Source organism: Hyaena hyaena, unplaced genomic scaffold, assembly GCF_003009895.1.
Source record: "Hyaena hyaena isolate Hyena2069 unplaced genomic scaffold, ASM300989v1 scaffold_595, whole genome shotgun sequence".
NCBI classification, from domain to species: Eukaryota; Metazoa; Chordata; class Mammalia; order Carnivora; family Hyaenidae; genus Hyaena; species Hyaena hyaena.
This window is the reverse complement of record NW_024081226.1, coordinates 804,665-830,483: the sequence shown is the minus strand read 5'-3', so window position 1 is coordinate 830,483 and position 25,819 is coordinate 804,665. Positions and strand designations below refer to the sequence as shown.

The 25,819-nt window shown below is 44.0% G+C and overlaps 1 protein-coding gene across 2 annotated transcripts in view; it reads left to right on the top strand.

The window, feature by feature from the left end:
• Positions 1–2,911: 2,911 nt before the first annotated feature.
• The window catches only part of EPHA4 (EPH receptor A4), a 150,098-nt gene continuing 127,190 nt past the window's right edge, over positions 2,912–25,819 (top strand). For both annotated transcript variants that reach the window (XM_039256908.1, XM_039256909.1), the window contains exons 1-3: positions 2,912–3,038; positions 6,158–6,225; positions 10,445–11,108. In XM_039256908.1, coding sequence (XP_039112839.1) covers positions 2,948–3,038; positions 6,158–6,225; positions 10,445–11,108 — 823 coding nt within the window. In that variant the 5' untranslated portion in view covers positions 2,912–2,947. The remainder of the gene's footprint in view (positions 3,039–6,157; positions 6,226–10,444; positions 11,109–25,819) is intronic.

Sequence of the window (25,819 nt, the reverse complement as noted above, 5' to 3'; positions counted from 1 at the left end):
GGTACTTTTTGAGGTTATGGTATTCTATCGTATGCTCATGACCCCAGTGGGTTGTTGATTTGTTGTAAATACCCTCAAACACTTGAAAATTCTTAAGTGTCTTCCAGTAAAGTGGGGGTGGGAGGGTTCCAAGCTGATGACGACGGACTGGGCCACCATCTTTTATTTCACTGTTGCCCGATTTGGGGGGAGGGTATCATGCCTGTTAGGTTAGAGACCTTTCCCTCTAGGGTGTTGGCCGTGAATATCAGCGCTTCATTTCTGATATTCATGCAGAAGTTCTTCAAAGAGCAAGGTAGAGTTCAGCTTTCCAAGTTTGTATATCTCACCTCTTGATCCCCCAGTTACCGGGCTGCTTTGGGGTCTGAAAAAGGAAAATGAGAAGAACAAAGGGGGAGTCACCTAATGGGCCCCAGCAAACGGAGTCTCGCTTTCAGGAAGATCGGGCTGGAAAGACCTTGTTCAATAGTCAACGCGCACGTCCCAGGAGGCGAAAAACAGTACATGTTCTAGAAATATTACTGTTTTTAGGAAGGCGGGCAATCAATTTTCCATTTCAACTACAGGTACGTGTAAAACTAAAACTAATGAAAACGAAAACTTTTGCAGAGAGGCAACTAGCAAGTATTGTTGAAAAACGTTTTTAGTCAGAATTCCAATCGCTCTTTCCTCTTTCCAGTGGCTGTGCCAAACGGCAGGAATAAAGATTCATCTTTCTTTTTCTATAAAGCCCGGGAAGACACATGAAAGAATTTAGAAGCGAATCCCTTAAAGGGACTTCGTGTAGTGGTTTCAATAATTTATACGTACACATACATGTACATCCCGCCGTGTGCACCTCCCCCCCCCCTTTTACTTGTGTGAAAACAGGAGCTACAATAACTGAAATCTATGTCCTCAGACTGTGACATTGCCGGTCTTTCTCCGAGACGCCCAAATACCTGGGGCCCACAAGCTGTCCGCTAGGCCACCGACCCACACCGCTGCTGCCCTCCGCCTCGCCGAGCGCGCTCAAATAAAACTTGTCCGTCTCATTAGCCCGCTTCCGAGCTTGCAAGGGTACAGCTCCCCAGCCACGGAGAAGACACGATGCGCTCCAGGGACCAAGGACCCGAAGCCACAGCCGGGATCCGCTGCTTGTTTTTTTTTTTTTTTTCCCCCTCCAGGGACAGAAGCTACTCCAGCAACCTTGGGGATATTGATTATGCGTTTCTCCTTGAAACGCTCTCTGATTCGTAACCCAGGTGGCGAGAAGCACGGCTCCTGGGTGCTCCGCACCCCCGCGGGCCACCGCACAGCAGGAGGGGTCAGGGAGCGCGGGGGACGTGGGCGGGCGGCTGAAAAGACGCCCCGCGGACACGCCTCCAGTCCGCCGGTCGCAGGTAGCTGTCTTTGTCCGCTCGCCCTTCCGCGGGGGCCGCGCACTCCTGCGTGTGGCCGGCAGGTGGCGCGGTTGCCTCATGATGAGCCGAGTGGGAAAGGCGCTTCCCGCTCTCCGCGGTCGCCCACCCGCTGGGACCCAGGCTCCGGAGAAAATCCCTGTCCTACCCTGGAGGGAGACAGAGGCGGGACGGCCGGGGGGCGAGGGGGGAGGGGAGGGAAGAAGGAGGCTTCAGCGGGAACCGGGGCCCCTTTAAAGGTCCGGAGAAACGCCCCGAGTCGCGTCGGGGGTCGGTGCCCCGGCCGCCCGCTGCGTTACAGCCTCGGTGAGACGCGCAGCCGGGACATCTGGGAACAGCCCAAGGCCCAGTGGGGCCCACGTTCCCCCCAAAGGTCGACAGTGACACCCGCAGGCCGGGGCAGGGGCAGCCGCGAGGGTCTGCGCCCCGTGTGCAGCGCACCGCTGCGCTCCCCCGCGCGGAGAGCCGTGCGGAGCGGCGGCCGGGCGCCGTCGGAGCGCAGAGCTGCGGCCGCGGCGCCAGGCAGCCTCCGATCCCCACCTGCGTGGGCTGCCCGGCAGCAGGCACCCCAGCTCCCGCTTCAAGCCCTCCGCTTCTGCCCCTGCTCCGCGTCCCGGGGCCGGCCCCGCGGGAAACGCGCAGGCGGACTCCCGCAGCTCGGGCCGGGGCTCTCCGGGCGTCCTGCGGCGATGGGACGCGCTGTCCCGGCCGCGATCAGGGCGGCTGGTGAACGCCAGGTGCAGCCGGAGGGCTCCTCTCCTTTGCTCAGAAGTCACCGGTTCCGTCTCTGGAGACGGTGACTGAGTCTGGCCTCCCGCCGGGACCCGCCCGGGACGTTGGGGACCGGTCGGGTCTCTGCTCTCCAGGCAGCTGGGGAGCCAGGGAAGAAAGAAGGCACCGAGCCACACAGTTCCCCCAAAGAGCATTTCATTTGGAGATGCGCCCTAAAGACACACACAGGGCAAGGTAGCAGAGGGTGGCAGAGGCGCCAGCCCGGACGCTCGAGACGCGAACGCTTCGACCCTCAGAAAAGAGCGACAGCGAAGAAGGAGGTCAACTTTATACTTATTTTATTGCAGCAAAAGAACCTTTTCCTTCGTCTCAAACCCCAGTGGCGGGGGGGGGGGGGGGAGAGGGGGTTGCCAATCTTCCTCAGATCCCCCTCCACCTGCCCCACCCCGAGTCAATGCAGTCTTCGAAGCTCCTTCCACTGTCCAGGGGCTGGACACCTGAGGCCACGTCCGGGGATCGCGCCGTCTCCCTAGGGCGGGGGCGGGAACCCGGCAGAGCTGGGGCCCCGAGGCCCCGGGAGACCGCGCGCCCCGCCGAGCCCGGAGGGGGCGGGGCCTCGGGGCGGGCCCTGCTCGGCGGGGCGGGGCCGGACCTCCGCGTCTGCGCCACCATTGGCCGCGGGCCCCGGACTGGCGGGGGCACGTCACGGGCTGGGCCCGCCCCCTTGGCAATGTCTTCAGCCTGCTGCACTCCTAACTTAAGCATTTATTCCACTGGGATAGAAGCGGCAGGAGCGGCGTTGGCACCGGCGAACCATGGCTGGGATTTTCTATTTCGCCCTCTTTTCGTTTCTCTTTGGGATTTGCGACGCTGTCACCGGTTCCAGGGTGTACCCCGCGAATGAAGGTAAGAGCCGGGCGGTCCTTCTGCGGTCTCGGGCGGAGCGGTGCATCTGCGGGCGAACGATCCCCGGGAGCGCGAGGCCGGAGCGTGTGAGGGGATCCTGGTGTGAGCGGCGCACCCCTACTCCGGAGAAGGGGGCCAGAACGAAGGGATCCGCGAGGGGGGTGGCGGGAAGCCGTCGGGCAGCCTGGCCCGGGAGGTGACCGTGCATTCGGCGGAGCTACCCAAGTTTGTAGCGAAAGGACAAAGTTTATCAGCATCCGCCGGCGAGCCGAGCTTCAGGAGCCCCAGGGGATACACGGGAGCTCACGCCAGGGTTTAAAAAAAAAAAGAAGAAAAAGAAAAAGAAAAAAATGGACCTAGCGCTCTTTACCACCATTCCCAACCCAGCCCTGGTCAACGGGGGGGTACGCAAGCCTGGGGCCAAGTGAGCGCTTGGTGCTCCCGGATCCTTGAGAAAGCCTCGGAGCTCAGGTTTCTGCAAAGTTTCCCGAGCCCCGGGCTTCCCAGGACGCGGCTGCGGGGCCTCCGCTGCGCAGCGGTCGTGGCGCCGCTCGCAGGTCGCCAGTGACCTGATTTCTGGAGCGCCGGGCGTCAGACACCTTTCTGCCCGCTGGGCCGCGCGCTCCGGGTGTGCGATCGCTGGCCTAAGGGCGCCCATGCTCTTCAGACAACCCCGCAGACCCGGGGAACCCGCCGGCAAGTTGAACGTGCTAGCTTTCGGGTTTTCCCCCTAGAACTATACACTGGGTTAGTTTGGATGGACTGTGCGGTACCGACTGGACCCGTCTGGGTGCTATTTTCTGCGCATCTCTTCGGACGTGCTGGGAAGAGTGTTATCTGTGTAGGGGAGGTGGATGTGGATCATTCAGCTTCTGATGATCTCAGAAAAAGGCGAATTGAATGTGCGTGTGTCAGTGTGTGTGTCTGCGTGTGTATGCGCGCGCGCACAAATGCGTGTGTGTGGGTGCGCGGGTGCCCGCGTGGACGCGGACGACTGTGTGTGCCTCTGCGCGAGTGCCCTGATTGTGTGCGCCTGTGTTCGGTGCTACTCGTGTTCAGGTCAGCGTGCGTTGAGCCTCGCACCCGCCTCGTCGACTCGTTCACCCCCTGCTGCCTCCCCCATCCGTCTATCCATCCATCCGTCTGTTCATCCGTCCATCTCTCCAGAATCCGTCCACGCGTCCCTGCGCAATTTATTATTTTCCCTGTTCCGAAGGAGGGAGCCAAAAACCAACTTAGCCTTGGCTGGGCAGCCGGTACCCAGGAGCTCGCCAGACGGAGGCTCCCAGAGATTCGCACACCTGCCGGCAGACACTGGAGCAAAGGGGCGCCCTCCCGCCCGGCGCGAGCTCGGTCTCCTCGCTTCTTCCTCCAGGCTCCTGGTGCCATCCTGGTGGCTGAGGCCCCTCGATCCCCACGGCCATTCCTTTTAGTGGAAGCACGGATCTCGCTTTCTCTTGACTACTTCGCACACTTGTTAAGAACGTCCCTCAAGACCTCTCTGGCACCAGACGTAACAGGGATTTTTTTTTCTTTTCTTTTTTCTTTACCTCTTTCTTGCCTTTTATTTTGGAGGCAAAACTTGGGAGCGCTAGACAAAAATGGTGCTGATGGAGCTGTAGGCTGATGCAGAAGGAAGGGGGGTGGTGTCTACACCCACCCCCCCGCCGCTCCTCCCCCTTAAAAATTAATTCATTTTGTTGCTTTTTATTCCCATCACGTTTCCTTTTCTCCCTTTTACCCTCCCTTTCTACTCCCTCCCTTTTTTTGTAAATTGGGTCTTATTGTTCCCTTTGTGTCCCTAATCCACCTTACATAAATCCAAATGGATGTAGCGGGCTTTTCTCTAGGGACCCAGAAGAGGGAATGAGGAGGGGGGCGCAACTCCGGGAGGGAGCGACCCAGGGAGGGCTCTACATTTTAAAATAATTAAGAGACCCTAGGAATTCAGGCTCCTCGGGGAAACCGGGAGAAAGCACCGATTCGAACCCCTTGGACTTGGGGATGAAACGAGGGAAGGTGGGCAGAATTCAGGGGCTTGGCGGTGGAATGGAGAATCAGGGTGCCCAGGAGCAAGGATGAGGGCTCCCTATTCCCACCCCTCCCCCAGCCTAAAGAGCCAGCCTCACTGATCAAATTAATAACCCAGTGGTTCCTTTGAGATGGGCCTTTCGACCCCCAGGCCTGCAGATCTCGGTGGGAAAGGGAATGTGGAGAGGTTAGGAATCCATTGTGTCCTTTCCAATGTCCTCCGTGCCTAGGACAGTTCCAGCCTGGGTGGGGTGTAGCAGCTCGGTGGCTTACCTCCCTCCTTCTCCGCCCCCCATCCTTTCCTGGGGCTCTGACACGCACTCTTAGGTGCCGCAGAAACCCACTAAATCTATTAAGCAGCACTCTTTCACCTCAAATTCAAACCACTGATGTGCTTCTCGGCTGAGAAGTCTTTGGTTGTCCTCCAAAAGACCTGGGGAAGAGAATATTCTAGTGTGTTTGCGTTTTAATTCTACAGGTCTGCTATTTCCCCTCTCTGAAACTTTGATATATATTAAAAAAAGGAGCTGGATATCACTTCCAGGGTCTCTTTATTTGGTGGGGGAGGGGAAAAAGAAATGGTAGAGAGCCTTTTCATGACCCTTTGAGTACTCTCTGTTAGAATTCACTTGTGGCTCTGTCACCATGATAATGAGTTATGTGGTCATCTGAAACTTGCAAAAACAAATAACTCTAGTAGATTACAGACAGAGATGAATGCAGATTTGGCTCTGGAGTGTAACTGCCCTACATAGATATATTTATTCTGTGAATTGTACTTGAGATTCTCTATTCATCCTTTTTAGAAAATGAATCAACCCAGTCCTGGGATGGAATTTTAAATGCTAAGCAAGTTAAATAAATAAGAACGTGCAGATTTAAAGAGGGGAGAAGATCAAGTAAGTAATGATTATTTACATAAGTGAGACCCAGTTTAGGTTTTGATCAGACCGGGATATGTGCACCTCAGTACATATGGAAACGCTCAGGCAAATGGTTTTTGTAGTAGTGGGGGTTTTTTTTTGTTTCGGTTTTTTTTTTTTTTTTGCAATTGGAAATTAATCCATTTTTTCTTTGTTTTCTTGCAGTTACTTTATTGGATTCCAGGTCTGTTCAGGGAGAACTTGGGTGGATAGCGAGCCCTCTGGAAGGAGGGGTAAGTTCCGAGTTGCTCTCTGATCCAAAGGGTAAAAAGGAGTGATTAGCAACTTTCTGAGAGTCCTAATGGCTTGATTCTTGTTGATTGTGGTGAGGGGGTCAGATTTCTGCCATGGCCTATGAAGTGAATTACGCTTTGTGGGAGAAATCCTATACTCCCTTTGGATAGCTCTGTCATGGAAGAAGTAGAAACCAAAAGGGCAGAAAGGGGTTTCAAAATTAGGAGATTGGTGGAGGCATAGACTTCGATGCCTATTTAAAACTAAAATACCCTCAAGAAATACGATCCAGGGACCAAATTAGAATTTGTGCCTATTAATAGGGTGGTCATGAAATCCTGACAGGGTTCATTTTAGAACAATCGTTCTGTTTCCAGATGAAGAAAATGCATAAATAAAGATACCAGGGAGAAAACATTTCTGACTGCACCAGGTACAGGCTTAGATCTATGTGTAAGCAACAGGGCGGGGTGGGGGGATGGGGATGGGGGTGGTCCTTACCTTGCTATCTCCACTGTAAATCAAACTGCAGCTCTCTTGCACACCAAGAGAAAGCCCTATGAACTTGTGCCAGGGGCACAATATATGCAGAAACAAACAAACAAACAAACAAACAAAAACACAAGCTTTTGTATTGTTGTTGCTGAATGTGGAAACTTTAAGTATTTGGAATCTTGAATCTCTGGGAAGGGGGAAGCTAGAAGATAAAGTATAAGAGCGTTCATCACTGTTCATTTCTTCTCAAATTTGCCATCACTGCCTCCTTCTGAAGATTCTGAGACCAGAGTTAGGTCAATGGGCACATCCCCCCCCCGCCCCCCCCCCCCCCCCGCCTCCCCCCCCCCCCCCCCGTCAGAATGAATCAGCTTTGGAAAGAAATCTGTAGAGCATGTAACTCTGGCTTCTGCCAAATTTAAATAATTCTCAAGTCCTTTAAAAATTAAGTAGATCATTCTACTTTTTTATGCTTGATAAACTATGACAGAGTCAGTTGATTAAAAAGAATGGAGGTGAAAGAGGGGAAGTCTTTAGCAGGGGAAAACCCGAAGGCAGGTGCCTCACACCTGTCCACGAATAAACAATAAAGGATTGAAAAAGTAAAGATTCACAGAAACTGTCGTGGTTTCAAAAATAAGGCAAGAAAGTAGGAAGGAAAATGGAGAATTTTAGGCTGCCTTTTTCCAAAAGAGGTCGTGTAATCCACATGAAATAAATCAGAGGTCTCCTTGCCTTCCTGTTTTTCTGCCTGAACTTGACTGCACTTGGTTGGATGTCTGCTGAAAAATTCCAGTCGGCCCTCAAAACCATTTTTTTAAAGGGAGGGAGAGTGATTGGCAGGCCTCTGGCAGTGTAGACAGGCTGTATTCACTGCTGATTGCAGGCAATTTCCCTCGTCCTTTGAATGCGAAGAAAGGTACAGCTTTATCTTGTGAGAGTCAGACTCTTGTTAATCCTATACCCTGGAAAGGTCACTGATTCAGGGAGGCTTTCCCATGCTGGACCAGGAGGATAGCTCTGTAGGTTGAATGTATGAGAACCTACTAGCAAAATAGAGGATGGAAGGTATCAGCACTTTAAAATTTTAATGAGCCTTATTTTTCTTACTGGGCGCTCTCAAGTTTGAAGGGAAAATGCATCGAGTACGATTTTGGACCTGCCTTGTTACACTAAGCATACATGTGATCTGTTTAAAAGCAAGGAATGACATATTCTCAAGTACAGTCTATGGTCTATCTAGTTTCTGGAAAGCTTTTACTGCAACTTAATATGCTGTAGACATCCCACATCCCACGCCCACCCCCAAACTGCTGAAAGAGCACCTGCTCACTTTTCCTAACACAAAACTTCTTTCGGTCATCTTGAAGTCTCTTAAAAGAATACCATGCGTATGTAGCTGATTGCATACAGCCCAGAATTTTTTATGGGCTGAAGGTAGCCTTCTGAATGCAGAATGTAGTTTTTCTCTCTCCTTAAGTATCAGGGGTGTAACATTTTAGATATCATCGTAAGGGGTTAGAAATGACATTTTACTCATGTATAATACAATTAGTCATTCCAAAATGTACAGTAGCCATTGAGAAATCATGTGCCGAATTATAAAGTCTGATTCATCTGCAGATCATGTAATTTAGGAAGACTTTTTCAGGCGTAGAGTGAAGGGATGAATTGGGTTATCTACCAAGTAAGAATGGATTGGCCTTAAAAAGTTCTTTCTACCTAAGATAAAAGCACATTTGCCTCTTTTGGTTATTCTAAAATTTCCATCTATAGTAGATTGGCTTACATCTTTCTTGGCTGGAAACTTGGGATCATGGTTTTGTCAATAAATGTTGTCTTTTATTTGTTGTTATTGTAATTTTTTTGAGAGAAAGGGAAAACTCACTTGACAATCCCAAGAAGTCAAATATGAAACATAGTCAGAAACAACTCTCTGTTCTCTTTTTTCTTCTGTAAGGACAACTAAGTAGAACATAAGAATAATTTAAAGTGATGGCTCCTGATGGCAACATTGTAGCAAAACCCTAATTTCTTGGCAGCGTTCATTTAAAGGAGTGTATTGAGTTTCTGATACTGATGGTAAAACCCAAAACTAAGGCGAGATCTGTCATTGTTCTGGTGAACTGATCAATGTGTTTAGACAATTAAGTTCAGGCTGGAAAATTCACATTTGACCCAAACTCTCCTGAATGAACTCTATGGAGATATCCCTGTGTGCTTTCATTTACATTGATAAATGTGTTTCTCCATATTCCCTTTGTTCTGAGATGAGAAGCATGCTGAGTAGGGTTTTTTGAAGGTGGAGATCTATTTTTGGATTTACATGAATTTCCCCCAAATAAGTAAATTACTGGTGATTTATTGCTTAGCGGATAAAAAGAAATTTTAATCACCACGGGGCACTTATCCCTCCCAGTTCCAACTTTCATAATGGTCGCAGATGAAAGGGATACAGAATTTTATGCAGTGTGGTCCTTCACATAGTAACATTTCTATCCATTAATAGTTTTCCAATGCACAGATGGAAAACCCGTTAAAAGATACATTATGGTTCTACGTACTTCATTGGATTGAATGGAGCTTTAAGTGGAGCTATTATGGAATATGAATTTTTTTAAACTATCTTTTTTCTTCTAATTATATTCATGTGTTAGATACTTAAGCTGATTTATACCAGATCTATATAAATGCATGACTGTAGATATTAGTGAAGAATTGGAGGCTGCCTACTAGCCTGATAGGAGCCCCCAAACAATCTTGCTGCTTTTAGGATTATTTTTCAAAGCTGTGGCAAGAGTGAAATTACTACTCCAGTCACAGTGAGTTCAGACTGTCCCACCAGTAGAATCTTTATGTTAGCAAGTAGATTGCAAAGAAACCCTAAAAGCCTTCTTTAATTTTCTTGGGCTTTCAATCACAGATACCACCTACTATTTTATTTTCCATGTCCATAGAATATTTAGAAGCAAGGCATATGTGTGTTCTTGTTTCCTTATGGGTATATGTTTTAACAATAGGAATGTATATAAAAATAAGAATATACATCATTCACTGAATCCGTTGCTCTGGGAAAAGTGTCTCATTGTTATAAATGACAGCGGATTTGAGAAATCCAACCATAAAGTTTACTCCCTGTCTTCCCAGGATTACCAAAACCAGAAGAGTGAGATTTTCTTTACCCCTTTAAAGAATAGTGACAGTGCCAAAAAAAAAAAAAAAAAAAAAATCGACTGACTTTTTTTTAGGTATTAGAGAGCAAAGTTCTGACAGGAGCACCACTAATTAACTGATAATTGTCTTCCTTTGGCAAGCTCCTTTCTTCCTGCTCTTAATTTGCAGGTCTCTGCTCCGTTGTTGAAACAATACACATACTAGTTTTTCATTTATGAGTAAATTTGAACTGTTGCCACTTGAAATTGTAGCTGTTGTAATAGGTGAATTTGAGGTTGTTAGACCACCAGAAGGAACCGCTGGTGAACTCAGAAGCAATGAATCTACCAATGCCTCTGGATTTTAGGCAAAAGAACGAAGCAACCAGATACACACACCAAAAAACAAAAAATAAAAGAAGTCCTTCCCCAATAAAATGTCCCATCTCCCATAAGATATTTCTTTAGTGAGGGTTGGTGGTCAGTAGTTTTCTATAAGGGTAAAATAGAATTGACATATCACTGTATGATGACGTTTTGTAATTGATACATTTCCTCTGGATCTTTGCAGTGGGAGGAAGTGAGTATAATGGATGAAAAAAATACACCAATCCGAACCTACCAAGTGTGCAACGTGATGGAAGCCAGCCAGAATAACTGGCTACGAACTGATTGGATCACCCGAGAGGGGGCTCAGAGGGTGTACATTGAGATCAAGTTCACCTTGAGAGACTGCAACAGTCTTCCGGGTGGCATGGGGACTTGCAAGGAGACGTTTAACCTGTACTACTATGAATCGGACAATGACAAAGAGCGTTTTATCCGAGAGAGCCAGTTTGCCAAGATTGACACCATTGCGGCCGACGAGAGCTTCACCCAAGTGGACATTGGTGACCGAATCATGAAGCTGAACACCGAGATCCGGGATGTAGGGCCCCTGAGCAAAAAGGGGTTTTATCTGGCTTTTCAGGATGTGGGAGCCTGCATTGCCCTGGTATCGGTCCGCGTGTTCTATAAGAAGTGTCCGCTCACGGTTCGCAATCTGGCCCAGTTTCCAGACACCATCACGGGGGCTGATACGTCTTCCCTGGTGGAAGTTCGAGGCTCTTGTGTCAACAACTCAGAAGAAAAGGATGTGCCAAAAATGTACTGTGGGGCAGATGGTGAATGGCTGGTACCCATTGGCAACTGCCTATGCAATGCTGGGCATGAAGAGCGGAATGGAGAATGCCAAGGTAAGGAGAGCCATATTGTACTTTTCATTAGGGCTTAGTGCACATAATTAAATCAGAGATGAGACTAAATGGAGTAAAGCCAGTAATTAGCAGCCCCTGTGGGATGTGGTGGGACAGAGGGATCTAATGAGTAAGTGCTATAGCTCCAGGTGGCAAGGCTAAGACGTTTCTAATACTGACAAAATAAATGATGCTGTGTAATCAGCAGAAGGCCAAACACATTTGCTAACAGGCACTTAGATCTGAACTGGCTTGATGTGCCCTCTGAAATGTAAATGAATAAGTGGAAGAAACAGACTTGATTGATCCTTACTTAAAGAGGGCAGACACGTTTTCAAACCATAGTTTTCCTGTCTGCAGCCCTGGGAAAATGGCAGACATGGCTAAATATCTCTCGTCGTGAATGTACATACAGTAACAACGTAAATGTGAAGTTAGGATTGCATTCTTGCAATTCCCTTCCACTAATTAAAATCGGGCTGTGTGAAGAAAGTCCAGTTTTTCCTGTCTCATGGGCCAGTGTAGACGAGTGGAGTGGAGTGTAGACAGAACAGAGTGACAGAGTTTCAAGTACACTCTGTTCCACCGAGCACCCATTGATAGGGTCTGCAAGTGACATTAATCTTGATGAAAGACCTCTTGATTTCCCTGAGGAGGTGATAAAGAGCTAGGGAGAGTCTTATTCGATCTGTGTGGTCAGAGGCAATAGTAAATTATGATCCATTTCGGTTATTAAGTTTGTGAAGAAATCTAGACTTTTTTTATCATGTTAATTACTACTTATCCTGTTACCCAGATGATTTTCTTTCTCGAAGTTTAGTGAATGCAATTCATCCTTCCCTCATTTCCCCTTTCGGGGGAGTTTGTAAAGGAGTTTTCTTTGTAGCGGCTTTGTTTCTGAGCAAGGGATGAGAGAAGTTCATATTTATATTCATATTTATACTTAAATTAAAAAAATGAGTTATGACTAGGTTTTTATTTTTGCTTGATGTTTTGTTTTTAGCGGTTATCAATAGTCTGCTGCCGCCAATCTTATTATGGTTACTGCGAAACAGTGTAACTCTGGTCCCTACTATGGAACAGATCCGATTAATCTTTTCTCAGGGGTGACTGTTGAGCTGTAGACTGATTGCCACAAGGTTCATCTGATTTGGTGATTAAAGACCCCAAAATAACTGACTGCCAAACAATTTGTCTGGCATTTCAACCATCTTAATGACAGGGTAGGATTAGCCATGGGACAATCCACTTGACTGACTGGAAATCAACAGTTATAACCTTAAGAAAGTTGCATTTTTGGTAATTTGATGTCATAGGTTATGCATTTTCCCCCTTCATAGTTTATGCTGTTTTAAAGTGCCATTCCTGATTTGCTAGTTATTTCTAGGAGTAGCTGACAAGGAATGTCATAAGTTCATCGTAAATAAAACAAGAAAGGCTGGCTACCTTTTCTGTTGGCCCAGAGTGAAAAGGTAAACTTGTAAATTTGAAAACTTTTAAGTTGGGTGTTAAAGGTGTTTGTTTGTTTGTTTGTTTACAAAGATTAATTTCTTGATCACTGTGTTAGCTCTTGACTTAGCAACTAGTAGATAGGCGGCACCAAATTGAAACCCGGAAATATATTCTGGCATGAGTATTAGAACATATGTGAATGCATTGCTATTGGCATCTAAATTGCAATCATCATAGCCACAACAGTGACATGAACAGGACAATGACATCGCATCACATTTTAGACTAAATTATTCCTCCTTTTTGATTTTTGTAAGACAGGATTTGCACGTCTTCACATGACAAGATTCTTATATCTATTTAAAAGAAAAAAAACCCATTGCCTTCCATTTCCTCCACTGGCATTAGTACATCTCTGTATCTAATGTCATTGATTTTCAATTGTCACGGAGACCAGTAACTCATACATTGCTACCTTGTGAAACTCCTTGACATTTTTACAACCCAAATTAGAAGAAGAAGAGAAAAAGATGGAGGTGGAAGTGAATGTAAAGGCAATTGAACATTTTAGTGGTTTGCTTTATGGAAATAATCTTGGGAATTCAGTTAATCATATGGTTCATGGAAGGGATGGGGCTCCATCTTCTAGGTCCAGTCCATTTCTGAGCAAACTGTTCCTAACACAGGCCAGATATTTAATGGAAGGTTGATTGAGGCCATTTAAAAAAATTTTTTTTAATTTTCTCTTCATTGTTCTCACTCTGGCTACCTGGGTATTTCTTTGCTGCTCATCAAATGATAACCCTTTTAAGAAGACTTTTCAACAAAATCTTGCATGTTGTTTATTCGTCTGTTTTTCATACTACTGAGGACAAATTCCTGATGAATTTAGGGAGGAAGGAAAAACTTGAATTTTCTCCAAGATTCTTCAAATCCAAACTTGAGTGAAACTTTTTCAAGATGACTCAAGACCGGTAAAAATCTTAGCAATAATAAAAATAGTCCTCTCCATCCTTGACGTCATTACTGGGAAGCATCCAGGTAGAGCAGAAAGAACACTGAGACAAAGAAATGTGTCTCAGTGTGGTCACTTGATTGTATGACCTTGAGCATGTTTCTTAAGCCCTCTGGGGTTATTTCTTCATCTATAAAATGGGTTGATAACAAATGTACTTCCCTTGTAGTCTTGCTATGAGGACCGAGTGATGTAGGATTAGTAAAAGTCACTTTTTAGGCCATAAAGCATTAAGCCCATGTTAATGCTAGCAATGTTTTGATTACTTGCTCTTCCCACAGCTGTGGACTTTTAAGGGTGTTGAGTTGAAAGAGTAAAAGAGAAGTTCAATCTCCCAGCCACTCGTGGAAGTCAAGGCTAAAGATAGGAAGGAAGCTGGGCCCTTGCCCTCACAAAGAATAATGTCTGTTTTCACCCTTCGTATTGAAAATGATATTTGGAGGGTGTCATATGCTTTCTCCCCTGTAGGAAAAAGAACTGTCCTTTGAGTAGAGAAAAGTGATTTGAGGGCGGGACAAGAAAGACCAAGCTTGCAAAGAGAGCTTTAGGAGGGATTTAAAGGGGGAACTGGCAAATCTTCAGAACTCTGGCAGCAGGTTCCTCCCCAATTGTCTTTCCAGTGAGCCTACTGTCGCAGGCCGAATAGAGCAGGTGAAAGGTCACCCGCTTCCTCATCCATCTTCCCTGGGGTCCAGGGGGTCAGAGTGAAGATGGATTAAGATCTTACACGTTTGACAAAGGATCCTTGGACAAAACTGGCCAGGGTGGGTGGGGGCCCGGGGTGTGCTGTTGTTTGACTCTAACCCTCGTCATCTGCCTGAGTCCTCAAGGGACGCTGGGGACAGAACGACACTTCCTCTTGGCTTTCTTACCCCCAAGCAGTACATGCTAATGGAGGCGAGGGATGAAGAGCTAGTCAAAAGTGTCAAGAGCAGCAGGGTGATGGCGGTCTTGCCCTCTGAAGCCGCCGCAAGTTCATTCTGCTCTTGAATAACATTTTCTGCAATGACTTGGCTCAGTCTCCTCAGGACAACAAAGAGTAGTAGCCGCTCATCTGTCTTCTCCAGGAGAACGTACCACCGGCTGGAGTCAGCCGTGGTTTGAACTTGCCTAGTGATTGGCTGCAGAGGATCAGTAAGTTCTAGTTTGTCTGGTGACCGGGTCTCCTCAGGCCGTTGGAAGAAGGAAAGGAAAATATGCCTCAGACACCCGCAGAGCCCCACAGGTACCCCCCAGTGAGGAAATGGTCCAGATGTTTTTTTACACCATTGTCTGCATTCCTTCAGAAACATGAAGCAGACAAAGAGAGGAAAAGAGTCTTTATTAACATATTCTTGGCTTAATTAAAAAGCTGAAAAATGAAAGGAAGGTCACAGATTTACTCTTTGTGAAATATTAATAAGCGATATTTTAGAGAGTATATGGACAAATAATACGAATAAAGAGAAGGCATGTTTTTCTGGAGTCACTCTTTTTTTTTTAATAAATTTTATTTATTTCTAGGAGAGAGAGAGAGAGAGACAGCGTGAGCAGGGGAGGGTCAGAGAGAGAGGGAGTCACAGACTCCGAGACAGGCTCCAGGCTCTGAGCTGGCAGTCAGCACAGAGCCTGACGTGGGGCTCGAACCCACGAACCGCGAGATCATGACTAAGTGAAAGTCGGACGCTTAACCGACTAAGCCACCCAGGCGCCCCCTGGAGTCACTCTTAAAGTCAAATAATCACAACTGTGACGAAGTTAAGCTACATGAGAATCAAGCTCTGCTGAAATACATGGTCCTGCTGCTGATTGCTTGGGATCCTATACATCTAGGACCCATATTATATATTATTACTATGTGATGCCTTTGTATCAGCAAACAGTACCTTTAAGAGCTCTTATGAGAAAGAACAAGATAGAAATGCTTTGATGGTCATAACAGAAATATTTCAAATTTGTGCTCTGAAAAGAGGGAGAGAGCTATGTTAAAATAAAAACAAGATGAAGAAGAAGAAGAAACTTCTTTGTTTTCCTCCCATGCTGTAGAAAGACTTTAGGAGAAAGAATACTGGAAAGGAAGCAGTGAAAATGTAGTTCAGAGAGATGTTGCTTCATATCCTTTCCACCTTTGAAAATTTTCTTCCACCCTTGAATCAGGTCTTTAAGAATCAATTGCTTGAATCACATGGCTGCTTTTATCTTCCACTTTGAAGCCTGGCTGTGATCACTGAAAGACGCAATTCTTTATATACAAGAGCAGGATTTAATTACTGTCCTTTTTCTGTTATACTTTTTCTTAAATTTTCCCTTGTTCGTGCGACCAGGGTTCTTTTGTAAGTGTGAAATCGTGGAGTGGTCTCTATTTTGGGTTCACCAAAGCATCACAGAGAAAATTATCTCAGTTAGGGACTTTTGAATATGGTATTTAAGATTTGAGGACTTATTTTAGTCTCACTGAGCTTTCTTGTACCTTTCAGAAATGAATTGAGACATCGCTATTCTGTTAAGACTTGAGTCTTTGGAAAAAAAGACTGTGTAAATGGCTTTTCAGTTACTACTGTGCGGAGCAGAGGTGGGAGAAGTTTGACTTTCTTATCATTGAACTTTACTAATCAGGGTTTTGGGTTTGTTTGGTTTTTTTGTTTTGTCATTTAATTGATGAATCTAACATTAGCAAAGAACTGCAATGCCTCAAACTCTTCAACTTTTTATGAGTTGCCACTCTTTCTAATTTGGCAGGTAGCCTCAATATTGTCTACCTATCTTCAAGTATTTACAAAATTAACAGAAATAGAATCATCCTCTTAATTATCATCTTATTTTTATGATGCTTGACTATCATGGATATTATTTCATGTTAGAGGATATGAATTTTTTTCATCCTTCATGAGTGATAATTAATATTCTGAAGTATGAGTATATTCTACATTATATGTAATTTCTCCCTTATTGATAGATATTTAGGATTTAAGGTTTCCCTGGTAATATTTTTAAACAAACACTTTAATTTGTAAATCAAACATGTACAATTTTGTTTAAAACTTGAGTGGACTACCCTTGCTTTGTTATTTTTCTGGCTCTATCTTGGACAAGTGAATTTGGTAAAACTTTGTTATCATGAGCATGTACGCGGAGAAGTACAGGATGGTATAACCAGACAAGTAACACCAGTAATGAATATGGAACATAGTAGGATCTCATTAAATGTTCACTGAATGAGTGAATAAATAAATAAATAGCTAAGGAAAAGGAACTGTGGCCTGTTTCATATTAAACGCTTAGTTGGTGAACTAATGTTTCATGGAGTCAACAGGATATATCAAAATCTTTGCCTGTGACTAATGTATTAATGAGGTCCTTGTTTATAGTTCCTACTTGAGTTGAGTCTTCTGTTTTCATCATGTTTATGACTCATCTCTATTTATGACTCATCTCTATGCCTGAACATTCACCAATCTCTGCAGCGCATGGGTTACCATAGTTATTGGTATAAAATGGCTAAGACCTGGTTTTGGAGTTTGAGACTTGGGTTTCGTTTTCAGCTGTGCTACTTCATCAGCTGTGTGATTATGGACACTTACTTAACCTCGAGTTCACATGTGCAAATTGGTGGCAGCTCTATGTTGCTTTGTCTGATACACACCCATAGGCATGTATGGAGAAAGGGTTTCATGCAGTGTCTGGAATCAGCAGAAGCTGTTAGCGTTGATTTTGTTGTTAGGTAGAAACAGGTTGACGGTATGGGTTATTTGACCAGTGTCTGTCCAGCAACAAAAGCAATTCATTTAGGTTCCAGAGTAGAAGTAAGTTTGTTGTTGTTTCTCTTTGGTGGGGGGAGGGAGCAATGATGTCACATAAGCAAGGGTAGGAGATGATATGAAATGACGCATCTTGCGTGCTTTGATTAGATCTTCTGTCCCCCCATTACCATACCAGTGCAGTGGTTCTCAGAGTGTGTTCTAACTGGATTCCCGAGGCCCCTTTCTTGTGATCTGCGACGTCAAAATTTTCTTAACTAATACTAAACTATCATTTGCCTTTAGCCTCTTTTTTTGCTTCATGAGTGAAGTTTTCTAGAGGCTTTTCTGTCTATGATAGATACTGAATTGAATACGGAAGCAAATATGAGAATCCAGCTGTCCTCCGTTAAAGCAGACATTAAAGACATTTGCAAAACAAACAAACAAACAAATAAATGTAATGTCACTCATAATTCATTTTGCTTTGGGGAAATATAGTTACTTTTTCATTAACATGCTATCTGCATAAACATGGCTTAAAAACCATTGGGTTTAAAAATTTTTTTTAATGTTTATTTATTCTTTTTTTTCTTTTTAAATGTTTTATTTATTTCTGAGAGAGAGAAAGACCATGTGAGCAGGAGAGGGTCAGAGAGAGGAGACACAGAATCTGAAACAGGCTCCAGGCTCTGAGCTGCCAGCACAGAACCCAGTGCAGGGCTCGAACCCACGAACCATGAGATCATGACCTGAGCCAAAGTCGGACGCTTAACCGACTGAGCCACCCAGGTGCCCCAGTGTTTATTTATTCTTGAGAGAGAGAGAGACAGAGCACGAGTGGAGGAAGGCAGAGAGAGAGGGAGACACAGAATCCCAAACAGGCTCCAGGCTCTGAACTGTCAGCACAGAGCTGGATGTGGGCTCCAACTCACAAACAGTGAGATCATGACCTGAGCTGAAGTCAGAGGTGAACCGACTGAGCCACCCAGGCGCCCCAGTTTTTAGAATGAATTCAGAAATAATTTTAAAGTCCCTCAATTTCAGGGGCGCCTGGGTGGCTCAGTTGGTTGAGCGTCTGACTTCGGCTCAGGTCATGATCTCACAGATGGTGGGCTCGAGCCCCGCGTTGGGCTCTGTGCTGACAGCTCAGATCCTGGATCCTGTTTCAGATTCCTCTCTCTGACCCTCCCCTGCTCTCGCTCTCTCTCTAAGAAATAAATAAAATATTTAAAAAAATTTAAAGTCCCTCAATTTCAATTTCTAATGGTAAATATTGATAGCTTTAAGTCATATAAGCAAGAGGATTTTGGCATCCGCAATATTTATAAAAGTGTAAAGGGGGCATTAGACCATTAGCCTTCAAGCTTCTCTGGCGGGTACGTAAAGCACCCTTCTGTCTTGCTGCAGACACGTGAAAAATTAAAAGGAAGTAAGAAAGTTCTGAAAGCTTCCAGAATCTGGGAGATGAAGGTAGCTTAGAAGAATGGCCTTTTATTCATTCAAGCCTTTAGATGTTTCTATAAACTTAGACAGCAATTTGTAGCTTTTAGCCCTTTAAAGCTGCTTATCTGTGTCCTATAAGGTGGCTCGGCGCTCTTTTAGTTTGATTGTCCTTGTGAGGAGGCACGATTAAAGAAGGCCTCAGCTGGCCCCTGGACCTGGAGAGGCTGGCGGGCATAAAACCTTTCTCATTGTGTGCCTTACAGCTGGTACCTCTGAGCTGTGTTCGGGGAGGAGAGCAGGTGAGGTCACCCCGTTCCATGATCTGACGGGTAATTAATAGTCCCATGACTAAATGGACATTTTATGAATATTCAGGGTCTGTTTCGGCTCCTTGGGAAACAATCCTGTCGGAACCGCTTACAACTCCCTTTGGAGCCAGCGAAGGTTTTGTGGGTGAATGCGGGTCGTCAGCTGTCTGCCCCGGGTTACTTTTCCAGGCCGCGGAGTGTTCATTTGCATTTTCTGTATGAGCCCTCATGCAAAACAGCACACCCATTTCCCCCCTCGCACAAAGGCGGGGAGGCCTCCCTTTGGAAACTGCAGCCGAAATCTCCTTCTGTTTATGCAGAACCTGATGATTTAGACACCATGCAAATGAATTCGGTTTTGATTTGAATGCTTCCAGAGATGGGAGGGGGCGGGGGCAGAGAGTGGCCTGTTTGCACTGGGCTCTTTCTATGTGCCCCACCCCCACCCCCTGTCCCTACCCCCAGTGTGGCTGCTTCTCACTCCCCGGCCCCTTGCCCCCTTGCAAAACAACCCAGGCTCCTGCTGCTCATTTTATTTTGACCCTTGGAAAGTAACCTAGTGTTGGTGAATCCTTTAGCTTGCCTGCGTAGTGACAGCTTTAGCTGGAATCTCACAGTTCTTTCTGAGTGGGAGGAGATGACACAATTCAGATTATGCTAGGAATGTTTAGAAGTGTCCCAACAAAGGGGTGGAAAAAAATTGTAAAGTAAAAAGATAAAATTCTTTGAAAAGGAATTGTCAGATCTCAGGAAGTTCCAGAAATAGGCGTTAGGTCGCTGGTGGGTTGGAATCCATTCATTCCTTCAACAAATAGATACTGAAGGCATATAACTTGCAGACCACCTTTGGTATTTTCATCTGTTTCTACATAGATGAACGAGTACATCAGGCTTTGTACCAAGAGTCACAATTAAAATCCCTTGTCTTCATTTATCTACAATTTGTCGCTGATAACTTTCAATACAACATTTATTGACTATATTCTGTTCTGTATTTCATATGTGCATTCACTTGGGGTCGAATGTCGCCTTTCCAATTCCTGTCTTCCCATCCCTCCCAGTGTCTCCAAAGTGACTTAACCTTTGCTTTATTCTCCTAGGAGATCAATGCAAGCACCCTGCGTATATAAGCCAGCGAACTTCACCCTGCTTGAAAACAACATTATCTTCCGTAGGCTATCATCAGATGCATTCTATAAAGTAGAAGAAGAGCCCTGTGCAGGAAATGTTTTTGAAGTTCAATTAGTTTTGGGTTCAAGCTAATTTCACAGAGCAGAAAACGGGCATAGCCAGACTTCGCAGTGTAATTAAGTGGAGGCAGGGTCAGCTAAAACAACATCGAAATGTGGAAGAACTTTGGTTTAGCTCCACATGGTCTGACAAAGTTTGATGATGCTGCTCAAAGTCCATTTGGGATGGATTATTAGGATTAAAGAACGGCAGAAGGCTCTGTACTCGGTGTGTTCTCTGGTGTCATTAGCAGATGAGAAAATTCAGCTGCTTATCTAGCTCTTGTTTCTAAGGATGGATTTAAACAGACCCACACTTCTCAAAGGTGATCTTACTAACCTCTTCTTAATAAGTTACAGATCTCAAATTGCTCAAAATCCTTAAAATGCCATTTGAAGTAAGTTGATTGATAATTATCATTTCCCCTACGTGTACAGATATTTTCTGCAGCAGTACAAAGCTAAAGTACAGTTTCTTAATTACCCAGATAATCCTGTTTGCTTGTATTTTTAAACTATGAAGTGCTGGGTAATTATTCAATTCTTAATAGAAGGCAAATGGCAATGTAAACAATAATTAGGATGTTAGACAGACTAATGCGCTTCAAAGCAAATTGGATTTTTTTCATACTGTTCAGCATGATGTCCCATAAAGCTAACAATTTAGAAGCAAGACAGAAAAGGTTCCATTTTGTTCATATTTTATGGCGTTATCTCTTCATGGCTTGTTTTTGTGAATAGCAGTTTGCCCCAATGAAGCTGGCTGTGCCCACGCCAAATGTTTCCGTAACAATCGCTTCCCTGCTGTTTGACATTTGGCTGTGTTCTCCCAGGGCTCCAGATTGGTCCTTTGTCTGCTTCAGATCCCAGGGGTCAGAGGTTAACAGAATACTGATTTCCTCCCATAATACCATGGCAGGTAAATATGGGCCAACCTCATGATCAGTTAAGACACAGCTCAGTGAGGAATGCTTTTCTCATGGGCTTTTGTCCTTAAGAACTTCCCTGATTTAAGACGCCAAGTTTCCCAGCTATCATTTTCCATAGCGGATCCTTCATTAGGAGCACCGCCGCCTCTTTCATGTAGCATTGTCCATTGATAACCATTCACAACTCACAATATATCCCTAGAAATACCTGACCTGAAAACTGTGAGCAAATCCTCACGGTTAATGAATTAATTTCACAACCTTCATATGGTAATACTTTGCGATTGTTTCTTGTCATCTTATCTGCGCTGCCTGTTTCACTGATGAAATAATAAACCAATAACAAAGGCTGTAGACAAAGGTACTTTAATGATGGTGCTCTTACTCCCTCTGCCTTTTTCTTGTCTGGCCCTAATGATGTGTCCCCGGTTAGAGGTGTAATTAAACGAACAGTCAATTTTATTTTCCATTTTTATCATTTATGGAGATGTCCAAGCATTCATCAATATAATGTTACTAACGTTTTACATCAGTTTAATTAGATAAGGCCTATTTTTTTTTCTCCCAAGGATTAATGCGGGCTATACAACAGACTACTTCCTAACTGGTTATGATGCACACGCAGGCTTTAGAAGTTTAAAATCTGGTTTAAACTTCCAAACCTTTCGTTACCGTCAGTGAATTTTAGACCACCTTTCCATCTATGATCTATCCCATTTCTAATTGGCCAGCCTCCTTCATGTTGCACTGTGAACTTGAAGCTTGGGTTCATTTGTTTTCAGTTCTAAGTGTTTGAAAAAGACATCTCCAGTTTGAGAAAACTGTTTCCTTTTGAAGTGTCCAGCTTGGCAATGACTGTAGCAGCCCCCAGGCAAATTAGCATGTTAAAAGAATGGATCAATACCTTTCTGGCACCTCCACCCTTCTTACTCTCCTCCAAGGGGGGAAGAGTTTTGAAGAACCCTAGGAGGCCCTTGACAGTTATGCCAGAAGATTTCAAGAGGATTGTTCATTGCCGAGTTGGGAACATTGACAGTTTGATCTAGTGCCCAGACTGATTCTTTGCTGGTCATTTGAAAACGGATGCAGGAGGAACTGACAGCTTCAGGAAAGCTGTAGCAGTTCATGTAATTATGGAGAGGATTAGAAGAAAAGTGTTGGGAGAAATAAGAGATCAATGTAAGGGCACTAGTTGACTGGACCCACCTTTAGCTAGCTGTTGGAGCCCTGCCTTTTGTAACATTTAGCCTGTGTGCAGAGGAGCATTTTATAGGTTTGTTTTCTTTTTTAAGGGTTGTGCAAATCTATGCATATGAAAAAAAAAAGCCACTGGTTTTTGAGAGTGGACTTGCAGGTAATTAACAGCATAATGCTTCCAGTACTTAAGATGCAAAGGTGGCTAATTAACTAATGGGAGAAATTGAGATTTCATTTTCTCTGTTTTCTAAGGAGGTGCCAACAAAGAGGTACAGCCTAAAGTAATATTTGAACAGTCAAGTTTCCGTTTAAGTTTCCGTTTGAGAAGTTTTCTTTAGGAACTACCTCTCTGTATCCTAGACTTTTTGTCTTTGTCTTTCATTTTCGTTTTATTTTATTATTTTATTTGTTTACTTATTTATTTTAACATAGTGTTTTATTAGTTTCAGCTTTACAAGGTAGTAATTCAGCAGTTCTGGATCCTAGGGTTTCAAATTAATGGTAATGCAAGACCACAGTAAACCAATATAAAAGTGTGGTTTTATGTGAAAGGAACTCATGTTGATAGGAAAAAGAGAACGTTATCTTTGCATGAATGAAAAGAAGCCTTAAAAAAAAAGTTTGGAAATACACCAACAGAGAGTCTCAAAGGGTCATACATTTTGGAACTTCTCCACAGGGCAAAAATGGCTACTGTACTTAGCTAAACTAAACCAAGTACATATTTTTTCCTAACCTATACACTGGACTCTGGGACTCTCATTCACAAAATATTGTAGCTATAGCTATTCAGTAATTTTTAAATAGGTACTTGATACGATAAGGAGCTGGCACTACGATTTTAGCAATCATTCTGAAACTTTTTTTTTTTTTAAGTTCATTGTTAGATCTTTCATTTTCTTCTCCTAGGGAAACATAAAGTCATTTCTTTTGCAACTTTAAAAAATAGATGTCCTAAAAAGGAATCCTCCGTGAAGAAAGGATTGTTGACTTCTACTATGGATAATGACTAAAACACATAAACCTATTCAGTTTTTCCAATATTTTCCATTAGGTGTTCTTGCTGGCTATCACTGATCTACAGGAAAGCTATTGATTTTTGTATGTTTATCTTCCATCCAATCTTTTTATTGAACTATCTTGTGAATACTAATAGGTTTTCAGTTAATTCTCCAGAGTTTTCTAGAGAACTAATACTTTTGACTGCATGAAATTACAGGATTTTTTCCTTCTTTCTAAAAATATGACCTCTTATTTCTGAGTTTCCTCTTACAACATTGGTCAGAATTTTCAGGCCATTAATAAATGATAATATAGGTTGTGGATATCTTTATTTTATGCCCAGTTTTAGTGAGCGTAATTTAAGAATGCTATGAGATATTTTTTTAATATCATATTTCCAATTTTGAAACATTTCTCAAAAAGAAGGAATTTTAGATTTTGTTAAATTACTTCAAGTATCACTTTCAGTTATGTGGCTTTTCTGACTTGTATTTATAAGATTAAATACATACAGTTTTTCTGAAAATGATCCATAAATTCTCTTTGGATTTGTGGAGACAAAAATCTATTAGGTGGCAATAAATTTTGATAAACAGTTTTTTTGAATTCTATTTTTTAATTGAAAATGGTAGTAAGGGCCAAAGCTTTGGAATAAGAATTTAATTTCAACCCTAGTTTTTTCACTTACAATGTAATTATGGGCTAGTTACTTTAGTACTTCCATTTTCTCCTCTGTAATATGGGGATAATGATACCTACCCCATGAGAAAACTTAGGATTAAATAATATACATAATGTACAGACCAATGTACATAAGTTTCACTTGGGAAGTGGCATCTATTTAGTGGTAAATAAAATGTGGAAATTTTTTTTATTATTTTATCTTCAGTCTTTAAGAAATATCCAACTGATATTAGCCTACATATTCCCTTTCCTGTTTCTCTTTCTTTTTCCAACTGTATGTCATTCTCTCTCTCTCTCTTATCTTATTCTTTTATTATTGTTATTATTTTGAGTTTTATTTATTTGTTTTGAGAGGAAGAGAGCACAAGCAGGGAAGGGGCAGAGAGAGAGAGAGAGAGAGGGAGAGAGAGAATCCCAAGCAGGCTCCACATTGTTAGCATGGAGCCCAAAGCAGGGCTCAAACTCATGAACCGTGAAATCATGCCTTTAGCTGAAACCAAGAGTCAGATGCTTAACTGACTGAGCCGCCCAGGTGCTCCTCTCTCTTATTTTATTCTTAGCAGGTTTTGGCATGATAGTCAATTCATAAAGTTAATTTTGATAGTTGTCCATTTTTTAGTGGCATCGCAGAAAGTTAGTTACTGTGTGTGAGAATTAGCTTTTCCCTGTGAGTCTGAAAGATTTCACCATTCAATCTGGCTCTCGACTGTGCACTTATGATTTGGGCACTTTTCTGTATATTTGCTAGAATTCGATAAAGAGCGCAACAACCCAGTAAAGGAAGCTGGCTCTGGGACTTTGTTCGACTGCCTTTCAAATCACATGGATGGCTTTTCAACCTAACAGAGTATAGATATGCTCTTTGACTTTGATTTAGGCCTTTCCTAGCCTCCGCTGACTTTAGGAAAAAAGCAAAGATGTCGCATTGCCCTCATCCGTAATTCCACTATCAAGATTTTGTGTTTCTTGTGCAGATCTGAAATGTATCAGGTAAGGTAATGGGATCATTAGATCTGGAATGAATGCCGTGGCATGGTTGAGCCACTCATTCCTCAGGAGCCTGGCTGTTAATGAGAATCTAGTTGAGAAAATATTTAATATCCCATTGGGGAAAGCTGCATGTCACTGCGGGTAAATGTGGATGTAGCCCCCCTCTGCGCTGTGGTGCTTTGCTCCCCTTTTTTATTGAGAGAGAAAGACAGAACACAACATGACAGCTCCACGGTTACGGAAACATCTGGTGCTCCTCCAAGCCACAACTTTGACATAATCATTTGTAAATATTTTATATTGGTTTTGAGGAATGGCAAATTTCATTTTTCATTTAACCAAGCAGACACATTATTTTGTAGGCTACGGCAGGCAGAACGAAGACCAGTGGACAGACAGTGCCTCAGTAGAAGGAAGAACTGTCTAGTATTTTGAACCAGGCAAGAGCGGAGTGCGATGCCTTTGGAGGCAATGAGCTCCACCTCTTGGGACATGTTTACACTGGCTTGGTGACCCCATGGCGTCTAACAAGTTAGAAATTAGTGACCCTGTGTCTCTCCAAAGGGTCACCATTGTCTTCTGGGCAGGACAGTTTTTTTCCTTGAATACTCTGCCAAGCATTGCTGGTCTGTCTGTGCACTCTGGGCAAGCATGTTATAAAGCAGTTAGTATCCCGAGTAGTCCCCAGGCCCGAAATGCTTGTGGCCTCTTCTGTCACTGTGACACGCCAAAACCTCCCCTCA